The 15,961-nt window shown below is 40.4% G+C and overlaps 2 protein-coding genes across 8 annotated transcripts in view; one reads left to right on the top strand and one right to left on the bottom strand.

The window, feature by feature from the left end:
* adprs (ADP-ribosylserine hydrolase) overlaps positions 1-11,516 on the bottom strand; it is a 36,468-nt gene extending 24,952 nt beyond the window's left edge. Inside the window, exons 1-6 of one of the 2 annotated variants that reach the window (XM_051950683.1) lie at positions 11,410-11,516; positions 9,211-9,465; positions 7,821-7,917; positions 6,861-7,068; positions 6,270-6,457; positions 6,038-6,138 (exon numbers count right to left, since the gene is read on the bottom strand). In XM_051950683.1, the coding sequence (XP_051806643.1) occupies positions 6,038-6,138; positions 6,270-6,457; positions 6,861-7,068; positions 7,821-7,917; positions 9,211-9,397 (781 nt within the window). In that variant the 5' untranslated portion in view covers positions 9,398-9,465; positions 11,410-11,516. Of the gene's footprint in view, positions 1-1,452; positions 2,310-6,037; positions 6,139-6,269; positions 6,458-6,860; positions 7,069-7,820; positions 7,918-9,210; positions 9,587-11,409 lie in introns of those variants that run through there. The other variant, XM_051950690.1, reaches the window with a different exon arrangement.
* Positions 11,429-15,961, top strand: part of si:ch211-266o15.1 (zinc finger MYM-type protein 4) — a 49,013-nt gene continuing 44,480 nt past the window's right edge. For 2 of the 6 annotated variants that reach the window (XM_022201633.2, XM_022201634.2), the window contains exons 1-2: positions 11,446-11,553; positions 13,715-13,792. In XM_022201633.2, the coding sequence (XP_022057325.2) occupies positions 11,515-11,553; positions 13,715-13,792 (117 nt within the window). In that variant the 5' untranslated portion in view covers positions 11,446-11,514. Of the gene's footprint in view, positions 11,554-13,714; positions 13,793-15,961 lie in introns of all 6 variants that reach the window. The other 4 variants (XM_022201638.2, XM_051950616.1, XM_022201632.2 and 1 more) reach the window with 3 other exon arrangements.

Consider the following 15,961-nt stretch of genomic DNA (forward strand, 5'->3'; position numbering starts at 1 on the left):
ACCTGGCCATAGCGCACCTTCAGGTCGGAAGCAGGCAGTCACATGTTGCTGTGAACTTGGTGTGTCTCAAAGTGTCATCAGCAGACTTGCAGCAAGACACAGAACTACTGGCAGTGTTGGTGACAGACCCAGGAGTGGAGGCCCACGAGTGATGGACCGCAATGATGACCAGTACCTAAGGACCTATGCACTCAGACACCGTTATGCAACTGCCACACAGCTGCAGGCCTGTTAACCAGAAGTGAGGGGTACTAGGGTTTCCAGACAAACCATTCACAACAGACTCCAACGCTTTGCCTTGAATGCCAGACAAACGTTGCAGGTGACTCCACCGACACCAAGACACCACCGTGACCGTTTGCAGTGAGTACAAGACCATGTGACCTGGACAATGCAGCAGTGGTCTACTGTCCTGTTCACTGCTGAGTGTCGGGTCACCTTGCTCAGAAATGATGGTCGTCAGCATTGCTGGAGAAGGCAAGGTGAGCGATACGCTGAGGTCAACATGGTCCCCAGGGTTGGCTTTGGTGGAAGAGGTGCAGCAGTCTGGGCAGGCATCACAGTCAGCACAAAACAGATTTGGTGATTGTAGATGGATCAGTCACTGCGCGTTCTTACCTCAGACATCATAGAACCCATCATCATCCCCCAATGACACCAGCATACCCTCAACTTTCTGTTCATGGATGATAATGCTCCACCACATGGTACCAGAATTGTCACAACTCGACTTCAGGAAGTGGGAGTGCCTCATATGGTATGGCCAGCAATGTCCCCTGACCTGAACCCCAAAGAGCAGGTCTGAGACCAGCTGAAGCAGCGACTGGATGCTCGTATCCCACCCCCACGTGACCTGGTAGAACTGCGTGTTGCACTTATGGAGGAGTGGAACGCATTGCCTCAGAACAACATCATGAGGCTAGTTAGGAGCATGAAACGTCGCTGTCAAGCTGTCATTGAGGCAAATGGTGAAAACACCCACTACTGACTTTGTCGTTTTTTTTGTGGGCTATCTTTGTTGTTGTCTGCATTGTTGGCATAATAAATATTGCACTAATGGAAATGGAGCTTTTTCTCATTCATTAATGGTAATATCAAAGGGAACTATTACTTATTTCATTAAAATTCAGGCCAAATAGGAAAAGCACTCATGTAAATAACAATATCCCAAACTCATTGTGAGTAGTGTACTTTGATGATCCTTCACATTTTCATTAGGTCTAAGAGTTTATTTATCCAGTACTTTACCTTCTGATCTTTAGCGCTAAAACAATATCAACATGGTAAAGACTCAGCTTCCAAAAAAGTCAGCACTGTATGACATGACATTCTTCGGTTGTACAGCACCAGGACTGTGCTAGACCACCACGTTTTCTCAGAGCAGACTGAGGAAATATTCACTGAATTATTTCCACCATGGTCAAATTCAAAACAAACACTCTTGCACACATGTGAATTTAAAAAAAAAAAAGTTTATTAAATAATTATCCACCAAAAGGATAAAACAAGACATGGCCAATTCATAGTGCAACTTTCACAAGACAAAAGATTGTTCAACACAAAACAGGGAAGAGCAGGGAGGAGAGAGAGCTTAACGTACTCTTCATACATATTCAGACCAAATTACTGTTTGACTGAAGCTCTGGGTGGTTTGTCCAATGTGTAAGTGCCACATTCTCTCTTTTAATTTTCTTTTTCAGCTTTAATGATCTGTGACTTGACAAATGGCATATGGACAGTTTGGAAACAAGCGGTTTTGTAACATAATCTGAAAGGTTTTAATACCAGCTAGATCCAAAATAGGGTTTTCCATCCAAAAAAATCTGAAATTGAAAATGGTAAATTGTCTCTTATGTATCCTTAATGTGTGTCTGAGTGTGTAAGAGAGAGTTCTTTATTCAAAATCCAGTTCGGACATCACTTCTTTCCGCTTTTCTCCTCTGTGCCGTTAGAAGCGTTTGACTTGTTTTCAGATCCGTCCTCACAGCTCTGCTCCCCCGTTTCACTCCTGCCCCCCGGTGACGACTGGTGGTACAGCATGTGAAGCCGCTCTGCACTCATGTCTGCATCTTCTGCCCCCTCACAGCACTTTATCCAGGACTGAGGAATGGCCTCGATGCCGTAGTGGGCTCCAGCGATGGCCCCTGCCATGCAGGCTATGGTGTCTGTGTCTCCTCCCAAAGCCAGGCTGTAAGCTATCGTCCTCTCCAGGCCACCGTAGTTCTCTGGAAGGCATTCCCGAGGCTGCAGGCAGTGGAGGACGCAGAAGATGGCAGTGGGGACCGAGTGGAGCGCTGCAATGCCATTACCTGGGGGAAAGACCAGAAATGTTGATGGATAAATATAAGAAGGGAGGAAAAGGAAATGGAGTGGAATCTGTCAGATAATATGGGTATGTCACAAATAAATAAATAAATATATATATATATATATATATATATATATATATATATATACACACACATACAGTGCCTTGTGCAAGTATTCGGCCCCCTTGAACTTTTCAACCTTTCGCCACATTTCAGGCTTCAAACATAAAGATATAAAATTTTAATTTTTTGTCAAAAATCAACAACAATTGGGACACAATCGTGAAGTGGAACTAAATTTATTGAATATTTTAAACTTTTTTAACAAATAAAAACCTGAAAAGTGGGGCGTGCAATATTATTCGGCCCCCTTACATTAATACTTTGTAGCGCCACCTTTTGCTGCAATTACAGCTGCAAGTCGCTTGGAGTATGTCTCTATCAGTTTTGCACATCGAGAGACTGAAATTCTTGCCCATTCTTCCTTGCAAAACAGCTCGAGCTCAGTGAGGTTGGATGGAGAGCATTTGTGAACAGCAGTCTTCAGCTCTGCCCACAGATTCTTGATTGGATTCAGGTCTGGACTTTGACTTGGTCATTCTAACACCTGGATACGTTTATTTGTGAACCATTCCATTGTAGATTTGGCTTTATGGTTTGGATCATTGCCCTGTTGGAAGATAAATCTCCGTCCCAGTCTCAGGTCTTTTGCAGACTCCAACAGGTTTTCTTCCAGAATGGTCCTGTATTTGGCTCCATTCATCTTCCCATCAATTTTAACCATCTTCCCTGTCCCTGCTGAAGAAAAGCAGGCCCAAACCATGAGGCTGCCACCACCATGTTTGACAGTGGGGATGGTGTGTTCAGGGTGATGAGCTGTGTTGCTTTTACGCCAAACATATCGTTTTGCATCGTGGCCAAAAAGTTGGATTTTGGTTTCATCTGACCAGAGCACCTTCTTCCACATGTTTGGTGTGTCTCCCAGGTGGCTTGTGGCAAACTTTAAACGAGACTTTTTACGGATATCTTTGAGAAATGGCTTTCTTCTTGCCACTCTTCCATAAAGGCCAGATTTGTGCAGTGTACGACTGATTGTTGTCCTATGGACAGACTCTCCCACCTCAGCTGTAGATCTCTGCAGTTCATCCAGAGTGATCATGGGCCTCTTGGCTGCATCTCTGATCAGTCTTCTCCTTGTTCCAGGTGAAAGTTTAGAGGGACGGCCGGGTCTTGGTAGATCTGCAGTGGTCTGATACTCCTTCCATTTCAATATGATTGCTTGCACAGTGCTCCTTGAGATGTTTAAAGCTTGGGAAATCTTTTTGTATCCAAATCCGGCTTTAACCTTCTCCACAACAGTATCTGGGACCTGCCTGGTGTGTTCCTTGGTCTTCATGATGCTCTCTGCACTTTAAACAGAACCCTGAGACTATCACAGAGCAGGTGCATTTATACGGAGACTTGATTACACACAGGTGGATTCTATTTATCATCATCAGTCATTTAGGACAACATTGGATCATTCAGAGATCCTCACTGAACTTCTGGAGTGAGTTTGCTGCACTGAAAGTAAAGGGGCCGAATAATATTGCACACCTCACTTTTCAGTTTTTTATTTGTTAAAAAAGTATAAAATATCCAATAAATTTCGTTCCACTTCACGATTGTGTCCCAATTGTTGTTGATTCTTGACAAAAAATTAAAATTTTATATCTTTATGTTTGAAGCCTGAAATGTGGCAAAAGATTGAAAAGTTCAAGGGGGCCGAATACTTTCGCAAGGCACTGTGTATATATATATATATATATATATATATATATATGTAAAACATGTCCATGTCATCAGGGAAGAAAAACTCCACTGATGTAAAGACCTGGACATTCAGTATCTTCAGATATCAGCTGACCTCATTCTTTGGGAACATAACGTTGCTGAACCTGACCAACCCTAGATCATAACCCTAACCCCCACAGGCTGGTAGACACTAGCTATGATGAGTGCATCACTTTATCCCCCTCTCTTCTTACCCTGATGCCCCCATCTGCTGGTTTATCTTCGACTCCTCTGGACACTATACTGACCTTCAAGCATGGTGGTAGCAGTATCATTATACCATCAACTTAACTGACTCAAGTACAAGATAGAAAGACGACATATTTACGACACTAAGCTTGTCGTCTTTCTGATTTGATTCTTCAGGTTCTTGATGGGTTTCAGTCAGGACTTCGGGGAGACCAGTCTAGAACCTTCATTCTAGCCTGATGGAACCATTTCTTTACCACGTCTGATGTGTGTTTGGACTCATTGTCTTGGTGAAACATCCAACTGTGTCCAAGATGAACCTTCTGCTGATGGTTTTAGGTTTTCCTGAAGAACATGGAGGTAATCCTCCTCCTCCTCCTTCATTATTCCATTTACTTGGTGGAAAGCTCCAGTTCCCCAGAGCATGATACTGCCACCTCCATGCTTGGTGGTAGATTTGATGTTCTTGGGGTTAAAAAAAAGTCTAAGACCTGCCTAAGACAGTCTGAAACCAGTCCTCAAAAAGTCTTAAACCAGGACCAAAATCAAACCTAAACTACTCCTAAAAAAGTCCAAGACATTGTAAAACCAGTCCTAAACCAGTCCTAATAAGGTCTAAAACCAGGACCAAAATCAAACCTAAACCAGTTCAAAAAATGCTCAGAACCAGTCAGATTACAGTCTGAAACCAGTCCTAAGAAAGTCAAAAAGCAGCACAAAGTTGGGACCAAAACCAAACCTAAACTGATGCCCCCGTCACTTTTAAACAGGGTAACTCTGGACTCATCAGACCACATGACCTTCTTCCATTGATCCAGAGTCCAATCTATATGCTCCACAGCAAACTGAAGCCTTTTTTCTGATTAGCTTTGCTGATCAGCGGTTTTCTTAGAGGTACAGCTGTTTAGTCCCAATCCTTTGAGTTCCCTCCACATTGTGTGTGTGTGGAAATGTTCTTAATTTCAATATTAGACATAGCTGTGAGTTCTACTGTTGAGTTCCTACGATCATCTAAGAATTTGTTTCGACCACATTTGTTCCTTGAAGATGATGGTTCTCCACTATCCTTCAGGTTTTAATAATGCTTTGGACGGTTCTTAACCTGATTTTAGTAGTTCCAGAAATCTTCTTAGTTGGTTTCTTTGCTTAATGTAGACCAATAATTTGACCCTTCTGAGACAGATTAACATCCTTTCCATGACCACAGGATATGTCTTCCAACATGATTGTTTAAGAAATGAGAAGCTTCTCACTGCATCAGCTAGGGTTAAAGAAGTTGTTGCAGCTGAAACGTATTAATCACTGCAGTAATTATCTAATGGAAGGCTCTTACCTCTTTGCTTAGTTAAATCCAGACATTTTATCTGTGTTTGAGACTAAGACACAGAAGACTGTTTTAGCACCCGTTATTTGCTGTTCCCAAATAAAATATAAAAGGCCTAAATCAAAATTTTCATTGTATTGCACTTAACAGTCAATATTATATGCTGCTATGGCCATTAAATGTATTGATATAGCTGCTAGCATTGTCAGTGTAAGTTGCTCTTATAAGTTGCTCTTGTCGCATGTTGTTTCAAACATAACTCTGTACATGATGTCATTACGATGTTCATAGCAGGACAGAAGGAATGGATGAATGGACAATGGAGAGTCACACAAACCTAAAAGAAGGGTTAAGATACAGTCAAAGACAAAGAGATACTGACCCAGTTCAGAGATGACTTCCTCTATGCTGACCTTGCTTCTGTCCATCAGGTCTCTAATTCTGTGAAGACGCTCACAAAACGGCTTCTCTGCTTCTTTCAGGCTGCAAACAAACATCACGTTGTCTACGACTCCCAAGATATCATCATATTTCTGATCCCCTCAAACAAACACAATTAGATTAAATCTGAGCTGAAGTAGCGGTGGAAGAAGCTTAATTCATCTCCTACTCACATTCTGGCGTCATTGCGAGCTGCTTCATTGCCCTCCACTTCCTCCATCTCTGTGATTAGCCTGCTGATGAACTGCTGAGGTAAATCTAGCGCTCCCTGCAGGGAGAGGTGCACAGCTAATGCCTGTAGCACTGCCCCGTTATATCCCAGCGAGCAGGAGTGTGTCAACATGGCACCCAAACGAGCAAACTACACAGGTAAAGATGAAGAAATCATTAGATATTAAGCTAAACATTGTTGTTTATACCAAAACTAGTAAATAAACAGAGTTAGATTGAGCTGATTCATGGAAAAGTGATCAAATTTTAACAAACACATCATCTGAGCGTCATCAGTGTTGTGTTTAGACATTTGGTTGTTATCAAAACTTCACATTCTGGAAAAAAAAAAGTTTGGTCAATCAAGAAATGGTCCACATTGATTGCAGAAAGTACATTTTCAAGTTTCAGGTGAAAATATGTACAGGTCTTAAAGCAGGACAACAAAAAGAAACTGACATAATATTATTATTATTGATGAGATGAAAGAAAATTCAGTATGCATGTCATCAAGAACACATTTTTATTTTACCCAGTTTAAACCCACTGCTCACCCTTTTGACATCTGCCTGGTCAGGAAAAGCCAGGGCGAAGGGAGCTGCTCTCATGGCTCCTCCATTCCCAAAGGAGCCTCGTCCATTGAACTGGTCCCTGGCCGGCTGATACACGTCACTTAGCTGAGGGGAGGAGAGCTTCTTCAACACCTGGATCACTCCAGAACCATAACCACGGCCTGGAGATGCACTGTACTCCTTAGCAAACCTGGAGGAGTGAGAAAACAGGGATCTCAAGTTACTTTGCAAGGCTTTGGAACAATGTTTAGAGTATAATACGAGAACCAGGAGTTACAGATTAATCAGTATCATGATAACAATGGTGATACTTCATACATACAAGGCGGTCATCTACAACACATCACAATATCAAGGAGCAGGAATTCTGTATTTATTCACAGCAGTGTGGTGTCAGTGTGTCTGTATTATCTTTATTATTAATAATGTGTCAGTTCAGGTAATTATCTCTCTGACTTCCCTCCCCCACTGAAGCTTTGTTCTGTTCTCTTTAACCTCATTCATTTGATAACACGCCATGAGTAATCACAAACATGATAGCGTCACAAACAGGGAGTGATCAATGGAGCGAATGGTCAAACTGCAAAGGAAACAGTCCAAATGCATTTCTTAGAATGATGATGCATTTTTTCCAAGCAGTGTGTACTATGGCTTAAGTTGCTTCATTTTAAATCCGTATCACAGTTTGAAATTATGCAAGTAGAAATTCTGACAAATTAAGATATACATTATGTGTTCAAAAGCCAAAACATACTGAATTTTGAATTGAAGCTTCACTTTTCAAGAAATCACAAATCAAACTGCATTATCCGTCAGAAAATGTGCAATTACATATTTTACCCAAATGTGTACTTAGACAACAGTGTGCTCAATTCCTCCTTTTTTGTAACCCTCATGAACACTACAGTTTTGATGAGACAGGGACTGTGTGCATGTTTCTACCTGCGAGCCATGTCCTGCTCATCAAAGCCGGCCCGGGTGAGTAGAGATTGAGCCACACAACGTGCCATTGCTGTGTCGTCACTGTATTCAAGGATACCTAACACAAACACACACAACATATATATATATCAGCTCAAAAATATTACATCCCACATATGAGCCTTAATATTTCAACACTGCCTAAAAATAGCTAATGCAAACATAGTCATTCTGAGAGAACACTGATCATTCAGTATGGTCTTTTTCCATCAGCCATGTAACAACATTTACTTACTGGGGTCAATAAATAATTATCATAGCTGACATTTTTGCTGTTTTCAGTCTCAGAAAGACACAAAATGACCACAGAAAAACACAAAATGACTCAATGAGACACCTAATTATATAAACATAAAAAACGACCACAGAGAAACAAAAGGAGCACGTCCTGTGATCTAGAATTAACACACTTCCTTCAGAGGCGTTTTTGTAACGGGGAACTCAGCTGAAAGTGATTTCTTGGACACAGATAAAATTTGTTATTTTCCATATAAACTGTGATATATTACCAAAAAAATATCTATCATGATGATCTCAACTTAATAAAAAGAACACAATCAAAACTGTTTCTGAATCAGCTCATTTTGTTAAAGTTTAGCTCATTAGACGGTGGTTGGTATGAAATTCTGACATTTTAGTGATATTGAGTCACTTTTTATTAATAAATGATTGTTGCCATAATTAATAATTATGGAATTTGTGAAGACATGATCATAATGAACATAGAAAGATCTATATATTTTTTTACTTTTAAGAAAAATGTCTGCAAAATATATCCCATGGACTTCAAAAGTCCCTCAGTTATGTATTGACACAGACAAGTTTTGAGTAATTCTGGACAATTTTCTTGTCAATTTCAACAAGTTTCATGCCAGTTTGGATCGGGTCTCATCATTTCGGATAACTTTTCTGTCTTTGGGATAATTTATGAGTCATTTAGGACAGATTTTGTGTCATTCTGGACTTACTTTTTATAATTATGGATCATTTTGAAGTTATTCTGAACAAGTTTTGAGTCATCCTGGACAGTTTTTGAGTCGTTTTGGACAAGTTTTGAGTCATTTTGGCCAATTTTCTTGTCATTTTCAACTAGGTCTACATCAGCTTGGATCGTTTCCCGTCATTTTGGATCATTTTTGTGTCTTTGGGATAATTTGGTTCACTAGTTTCCCATCATTTATATAATTTACAGTAAATAATAGTGGACTACAGATATTCAGAATAAACACATGATTATAGTTTAACATCTGATATGTCAGTGATGGTATGCCAGCTGAACATTCTCCACCATACAAGCAGCTCTGTACAGGTAAAGAACACAGCAACACTGAAATCTCATCCCTTCACTCACCGTTCCCTTTAGTTTCATCGTCCAGGCTGCTCAGGTGCTGCAGTACACTCTCCATGGGAACCTCCTCCGCTCCTTCAAACTCTCCGCCGACACAGTCTCCCAGCACCGCGGCCACCAGCGCTCCCCTGAACCGGGACAAAGACGCCGGGCCCCCCGCTGCCACCGCTCTCGCCGCCGTCACTGCCATTCATCCGTCGGTGAACAGACCTCCACGTAGGCCGAGAAAAGGCGTCCACTGAGCAGACTGTCAGACAGCTAGTGGGTGGATACGACGCAAATGACAACAATAACAACAAATGTCGACTTGGCTCTCCTCTGAACTGCTTCCTGAAAAGGGTTTGACGGCTGTTTGACCCCCGGTGAAAGGTTCGGGTCGTCTTACGTAGAAGTACAACTAAATAGAGAGGACAAGCGCGTAGCCTGTTTAAAAAGACGCGCTCTGGTCTGTTCTAGTGTTTGTATTTCTATACCAGAAGCTAAGCTGGATATCGAAACGCATAAACTATAGGCGCATGAACTTTTTAAAACATCGCACTATTAAAGTTGTATTTAAGCAGAGCTCTCTTTCCAAGTTAAGCTTCTTTACTGCAAAACTCGTAGTTTCGTTCGTGAAACAATCAGACACACAAATCAAAACAAAAACTGAATACAAAGCCTGTGGATCACTGGACAATTTGAAATGGGAAATTATTTTTAAAACAATGCAAAACAATGTGTATGAAATGTACCTTTTTGCATAAAAAGAGAAATACACACTAATTTAACTCAAAATAATTGCGGGTATTTTAGCTACCATTGAAGATTGATACACGTTTCCTCAGAATTACCCTCATAAATAATTTAATTCAATTAATTTGCGCGTACACACTAAGAGTTACGGTAAATGCGTATATGCGTTTAGCTCGCCCCCTGCTGGACAGGAGAGCTGACCCTGAAACGATGGGATGTGATTATAAAGGTGGCACCATTTAACTGAATATCTGATGTAGAATAGTAAAACTGAGGACGAATTATAGGCCACTGTCTTTTCTGTCTTTCATTGCTTTTATTCTAAATTGTGCCGATTTGCCAAAATAATTCACAGAAGCACAGGCTCCGTGTATGCATGATGCTGATTATCACATTACTAACCTTCTGGTTCAACCAAAAATGAATCCATTAATGTAAATGCAGGGCCTTCTCTAATAAAACATGTTTTTACCTCATTAAAATGACTTGAATAATCAGATCACATCTGCCCTCAAACGAACGTTATTAGATCATTAAGTCGTACACAACGTGACTTGCAGATATTTTACACATTTATACTGCTTAACCCTGTAATACTCACTGATGCAAAAATACAACAGCTTATCTTTTTCTTAGTATTTCCTATTATTTAGTGTATATACACTAAATTATATATATATATATATAGAGAGAGAGAGAGAGAGAGAGAGAGAGTGAGTGAGTGAGTGAGTGAGTGAGTGAGAGAGAGAGAGAGAGAGAGAGAGAGAGAGAGATCGAATAGAATCACTTTATTCATCCCCGAAGGGAATATATATATATTATTTATTTATTTTTGCTCAGTTTTGTCTATACTTGGGTCTTACGGGGTTAAAATTCCAGTCAAAAACACTCCATGTTCTGTATATACACACCCCTTGGATGGTCACAGTCTGTACTAATGTTTCAGTTGTGCTACAAAGAAATATATCTTGTTTAGTTTTTTTTAATTTAAATTGCTGAAGGTGTCAATTGAAATGTGTCAAACTGTAGGAGAGGAAAATGGAGGTTGTGGGTTTGGTTAGCGCATCAAACAAATGCATGTCATTTGTTTTCAATGATAAATGCAGTTTTTCATTCTGAACCGGAATTACCGTAATGACCCCAATACGGCAGCAAGGTACATTTTTATGGAAATTGTGTGAAGTCCACATTTGAAGACGAGAAAATAAACGTCTTTATTTAATGATTATAATGATTTTTGCCAGTGTAAAAGCAGATTTGTTTTTAAACTGCATCATTTACAGGATCTACAGTATCAGGAGTAAAAGAATGAGAGCACTATTCAAACATTACGGTAACGTTAACCAGTAGCTTCACTGTCAAAGTATTTGGCTTCTTTGTCGTTGTCTCCGTATTTACATGAAAAGATACAGCAAAACAACAACAGTAGAGGGTGGCCTTGCGTTGACAGTTTCTAAAGAGTGAACTTACCCGTGTTTACCTGCAGCATCCTTGTCGCTAGCTGCTTCATGACCCCTCACCCTCGGAGGAGGAGGTGGGCGTTTGGAAGCGCGGTGTCTGCAGCATAATTAAAACATGGCGGACTCGGAGGAATTTAGACTAAAACGATTAAAGGTAAGAAATGCCCACCGCGCATATAACATCAGTAGCAATACCACGTACGCTAAACTGATTAGTGCGTCCAGCTAGCTATTGTGTCGTTCTGTCGCTGTGGGCTAGCTTCTGGTCGAGATGTGCACATTGAAGCTAACGTTAGCCTGCTAGCTCCCAGCCCTGTAGCTCTCTGCTGCTTTTCTATACCGATGCATGCCGCTACGCTGAGCTCAGTTTAACCGCCTGGCAGTTTGATAACCAGCAGACAAACATGTTGAATACGGTGTGTGGCAAGTGTTTTTGTGCCTCTGAAGTCAGCGTAGTAACCCCAATCAGTGCAACTTTGTGTTGCTGGTTTCACAAAGGAGGGCTGCTGTGAACAAAAAACGAGAAGTTATGGTTTGACTTCAGTGTTTGTTTGTTTTCTTACTTGAAAGCTGTAGCAATTATTATGCAGCCTTAGTGGGTAGATTGCTGTGTCTGTGTGTGCATAAACACATGCCAGGACGTGATGATGTGTGGTTGCATTGTAAACTGAGGTTGGTTGGACGCCCTCTCTGTGCTACTGATTGGACAACATGAGGCCTGGAGCCATTAAACACCAACAGGACAAGCCACTGAAAACACCCAGGCTGGTGGAATAACACTGTTAAGCTATCAGCAAACTAGAGTATCCTTTATTAGTAACACAAGGGGAAATTTGCAAAGTCACAGTAAGAAAAATCAAGAGAATGCCTCTATAAATTAAAGACCTAACATATATACACAATATAAATAAGAAAAAGTACACACAAGGATGCTAAGGACACAAAATGTATGAGTGTTGTACATGGGGTTGGAAACACTGTCCTTCTCCTACCATCTGCAACCTGGACCTGGTGGAGGTGGTGGGAGGAAGGAGGATGCTAGCTTGGCTAACGTCCTCCTTCCTCTCACCACATCCATGGGGTCCAGGTTGATCCCCAGGACAGAGCTTATTGATCAAATTTCTTTTTCTCAGCAGATGATGCCACTAAAAAGTCATAAAATGTCTTCAGGAGTGGCCCCTACACCCCAAAAGACCTGATGACGCTTTTCCACTAGCAGCTACTCGACTCTACTCGGTTTGTGAGGTTCTCCATTAGGACGTAGTTCCTGGTACTATTTTAGTACCTACTCGGCCGGGGTTCTAATCGAGCTGAGTCGAGCTAATAATGGGACGTCTACAGGCCACTGGACAGGGAGTGACGACACACAAGACCGACTCCTTCACAAAAACCAAACCCGCTATTTAAAATAAAATAAAAAAGAAATTGGTAGCAGCGATGGTGCTTTCTCTGACTCTTCTTTTACTTTGAATTTGACAAAAATCCACAGACCGAGCAGCAGCAGTACCATCGCCTCGATGTCCTACATTGTTGTGCTGCATTTGTGTTGCACACAAATGATGTTGAGGGACTTCTGGCAAACCCACGATGAGGTGGTACTCATTTGTAATGGAAAATGACCTAAACCGAGTTGAGTCAAGCTGAACTGGTGCTTCTGGAAAGGTGCCTTTAGTCTCCTCAGTAGATGAAGTCTGCTTCTTCCTGTAAAGTGGACTAATGTGGTCTCACCGATCCAGTTTATTGTTCAGGTGAACACCCAGCATGTAGATTCCCCTCTCTCCATGTCCATGCACTGGATGTTCACCAATGTTGGGGATGTATGACTGTAGAAGTCCACCACCAGATCTTTGGTCTTCCCTGAGCTGATCTGGTGGCAGTTCTGCTGGTACCAGTAGACAAAGTCATGCCTCGGCTCTCTGTAGTCCAGATCATCATCAGCTGAGATGAGCTGAGACATGAGGTTTATAAGGCTATTTCCTATAAAATTACATAAAGCACATTTACCACACCTCATCAGTAACATTACTGCCACTATAAATTAAGCTACTGCCATCACACCACAAAGAAGAAAGTATTTGGGCATCCTCTGACCCTCACCTTTAGTGGAATGTGTCCAACATTACTGTGATGAACTAGACCTGTGGTTACTGTGCGACAGAACTTAGCAAAACTGAAATCCCCTACACACAAAGACACCTTTTAAAACGGCAAAGATATGTGAAGCGGCTTAAAGAAAAGAGCAAACATTGTGTGCGCAAAAGAAAGCCGTCCTGCTCATCAGATTGGCAAACAAGTCAACCTTCCATCTTCCACAGTTGGATATGAAAACTGCTGAGAACAGAGGGCCCACAGGCAGTCCAGCAAAGACCAGGAGCAGACTCAACCTCGTAATTGTGAGTAAATTCAAGTAATAACAGGCAAGAAACGGCAGCAAGAATAGCGTTAGTGATCACGATGAATTTCCAGATACAACTCGGTTCAAGACAAGGGTCAGCAGATGTTCAGAATTTTTCCAATTATTGGTATTATTTTGTTAAACTGATTCCAGAGAAAATGAATTATCACCATTTATACACTGTTATATGAGTAGGACAGTCATTCCGTGTAAAATCCACCAAATCTGTAAAAACGTCTTTTCATACTGTGATTATTTTTGAGTTACAGGCCCATGCATTACATAGTGGTGGATCAGATGTGGGGCTTTGTGATTATGTTACTTTTTCCATCATATTTGAGCCTTAAAACATTTGTATGTAAAGGAGATAGACGCACTAAATTTTCAGGGCTGGAAAAACGCATGTAAGCTGTTAAAACTGCAAAAACAAAAATCATTTGACATAAAAGCCGTAATTTTGCCAATTTCGAGCATCAATGTTGAGCAATATGTCATAGTTTCAATAGTCAGCTGTAGAAACAAGTATTGGTTGTGTTATCTATTTTCTGGTAGTGCACCAGAGAAAAGCAACTTAAACTTTAAAAATAATTTTCACGATAATGTGAAGTTTTGCAGACACAGAAGTCACTCTGGCTATATCATTTGAAGATTTAACATCCAGCAGACATCGTGACAGAACATCGTGAATCTTAATCCTGCCACAAGACAACCTGTGTCAGAAATCCAGAACTTTTTAAGATTTGTGAAATTTCAAACAATCAAAAGTTGTTTTTTTTCTTCATGTGGGGACAAATTTGTCAGTGGGTCAAAGTGCACTGACATATTTTTTGCACTTTAGGACATTTTATTTGGACAAATACCATTTTTGTTTATGCAAGAACTGTTGTATTCCCTTTTCCAACCAGCAGAAATGAATGTCAAGCCAGTAAAAGTAGTTTGAACAGCTTGGATATTTCGAAAGCTAAACACTTCAGCCATGCCAGAACATTTGCTCGTATGTCAAGGGTGTCCTTACCTGATGCCTCTGTTGATGCGTTTCGGTTTTCTATGTCAAGTGAAGAGCTGAGGACACTCCTCTGAACGGTGGCGTTACAGCAAATGGATGTTCCTCTGAAGTTTAGTGAAGCGAGTAAAATAGACATGTCATCTTATGCTGAAAGAAGCAGAAACTAGCAACAATTTATGAAGAGAGCATCCACTGATCCTGAGATCTTCTGTTGTCTAGGCCCTCCTGTGTACTTAAATTGAAGGATTTGAAAAATGTCTTTAGGACCTAAAGTTAAAGTTTTCAGCATGTTCGAGACCGGGGGTGTCCCAACATGTGGCCTGCGGGCCAAAACCGGTCCTCCAGAGGGTCCAATCTGGCCCTCAAAGTGTAAAAGTTACAGAGAAGACATTAACTGCAGATTGTAAATTAGTAAAACTATAAATTTTAAATAATTTCTAGACCATGACAAGTTGTTTTGATCATAAAGTAAAATACTAGATTGTTCTTTTGTCATTTTGTGTCATTTGTGTTGTATTTTGTCTAGTTTTTGAAATGTTTTTGTCTGAGATTTGTCATTTGTCTCATGTTTCCTTTTTGCATCGCTTGTGTTTTTTGTCTTATTTTTAACATTTAGTGTTTTGTTTTTCTTTGTCGCTTGTGTGTGTCTATTTTTTTGTAGTGTTGTTTCTCACGTTTGTCATTTTTGATCTTACTTGTGTCATTTGTCCATTTTTTTGTCACTTTGTGTCTCATTTTTGTAATATTTTATCTTGTTTTTGTTGTTTTTTTGTCTGGCTTTTGTCATGTGTCTCATGTTTCTGTGTTTCCTTTTTGTCTCTCTTGTGTTGTCCTATTTTTATCATTTTGTGTTTTGCTTTATTAGTTGCTTTGTTTGTTGTTTTTGTCTCTCTTGTGTTGTCTGCTTTTTTGTCGTTTTTTTTCTCGCTTTTGTCATTTTTGATCTCATTTGTGTCGTTTTTTTTTTTTGCCATTTCCTAACTTTTTAGTGTAATTTTTTGTCTCTTTTTTTTGTTTCGTGTCGTTTGTCTAATTTTTTCATGGCGTTTCTCTCGTTTTTGTAATATTTTGTCTTGTTTTTGTTGTTTTTTGTCTCTTTTTGTCTGATTTTTGTCATTTTGATCATGAAGTAAAATCTCTATGGTTCAGTTCCAGTTGACT

This window comes from Acanthochromis polyacanthus, chromosome 1, assembly GCF_021347895.1.
Source record: "Acanthochromis polyacanthus isolate Apoly-LR-REF ecotype Palm Island chromosome 1, KAUST_Apoly_ChrSc, whole genome shotgun sequence".
NCBI classification, from domain to species: domain Eukaryota; kingdom Metazoa; phylum Chordata; class Actinopteri; family Pomacentridae; genus Acanthochromis; species Acanthochromis polyacanthus.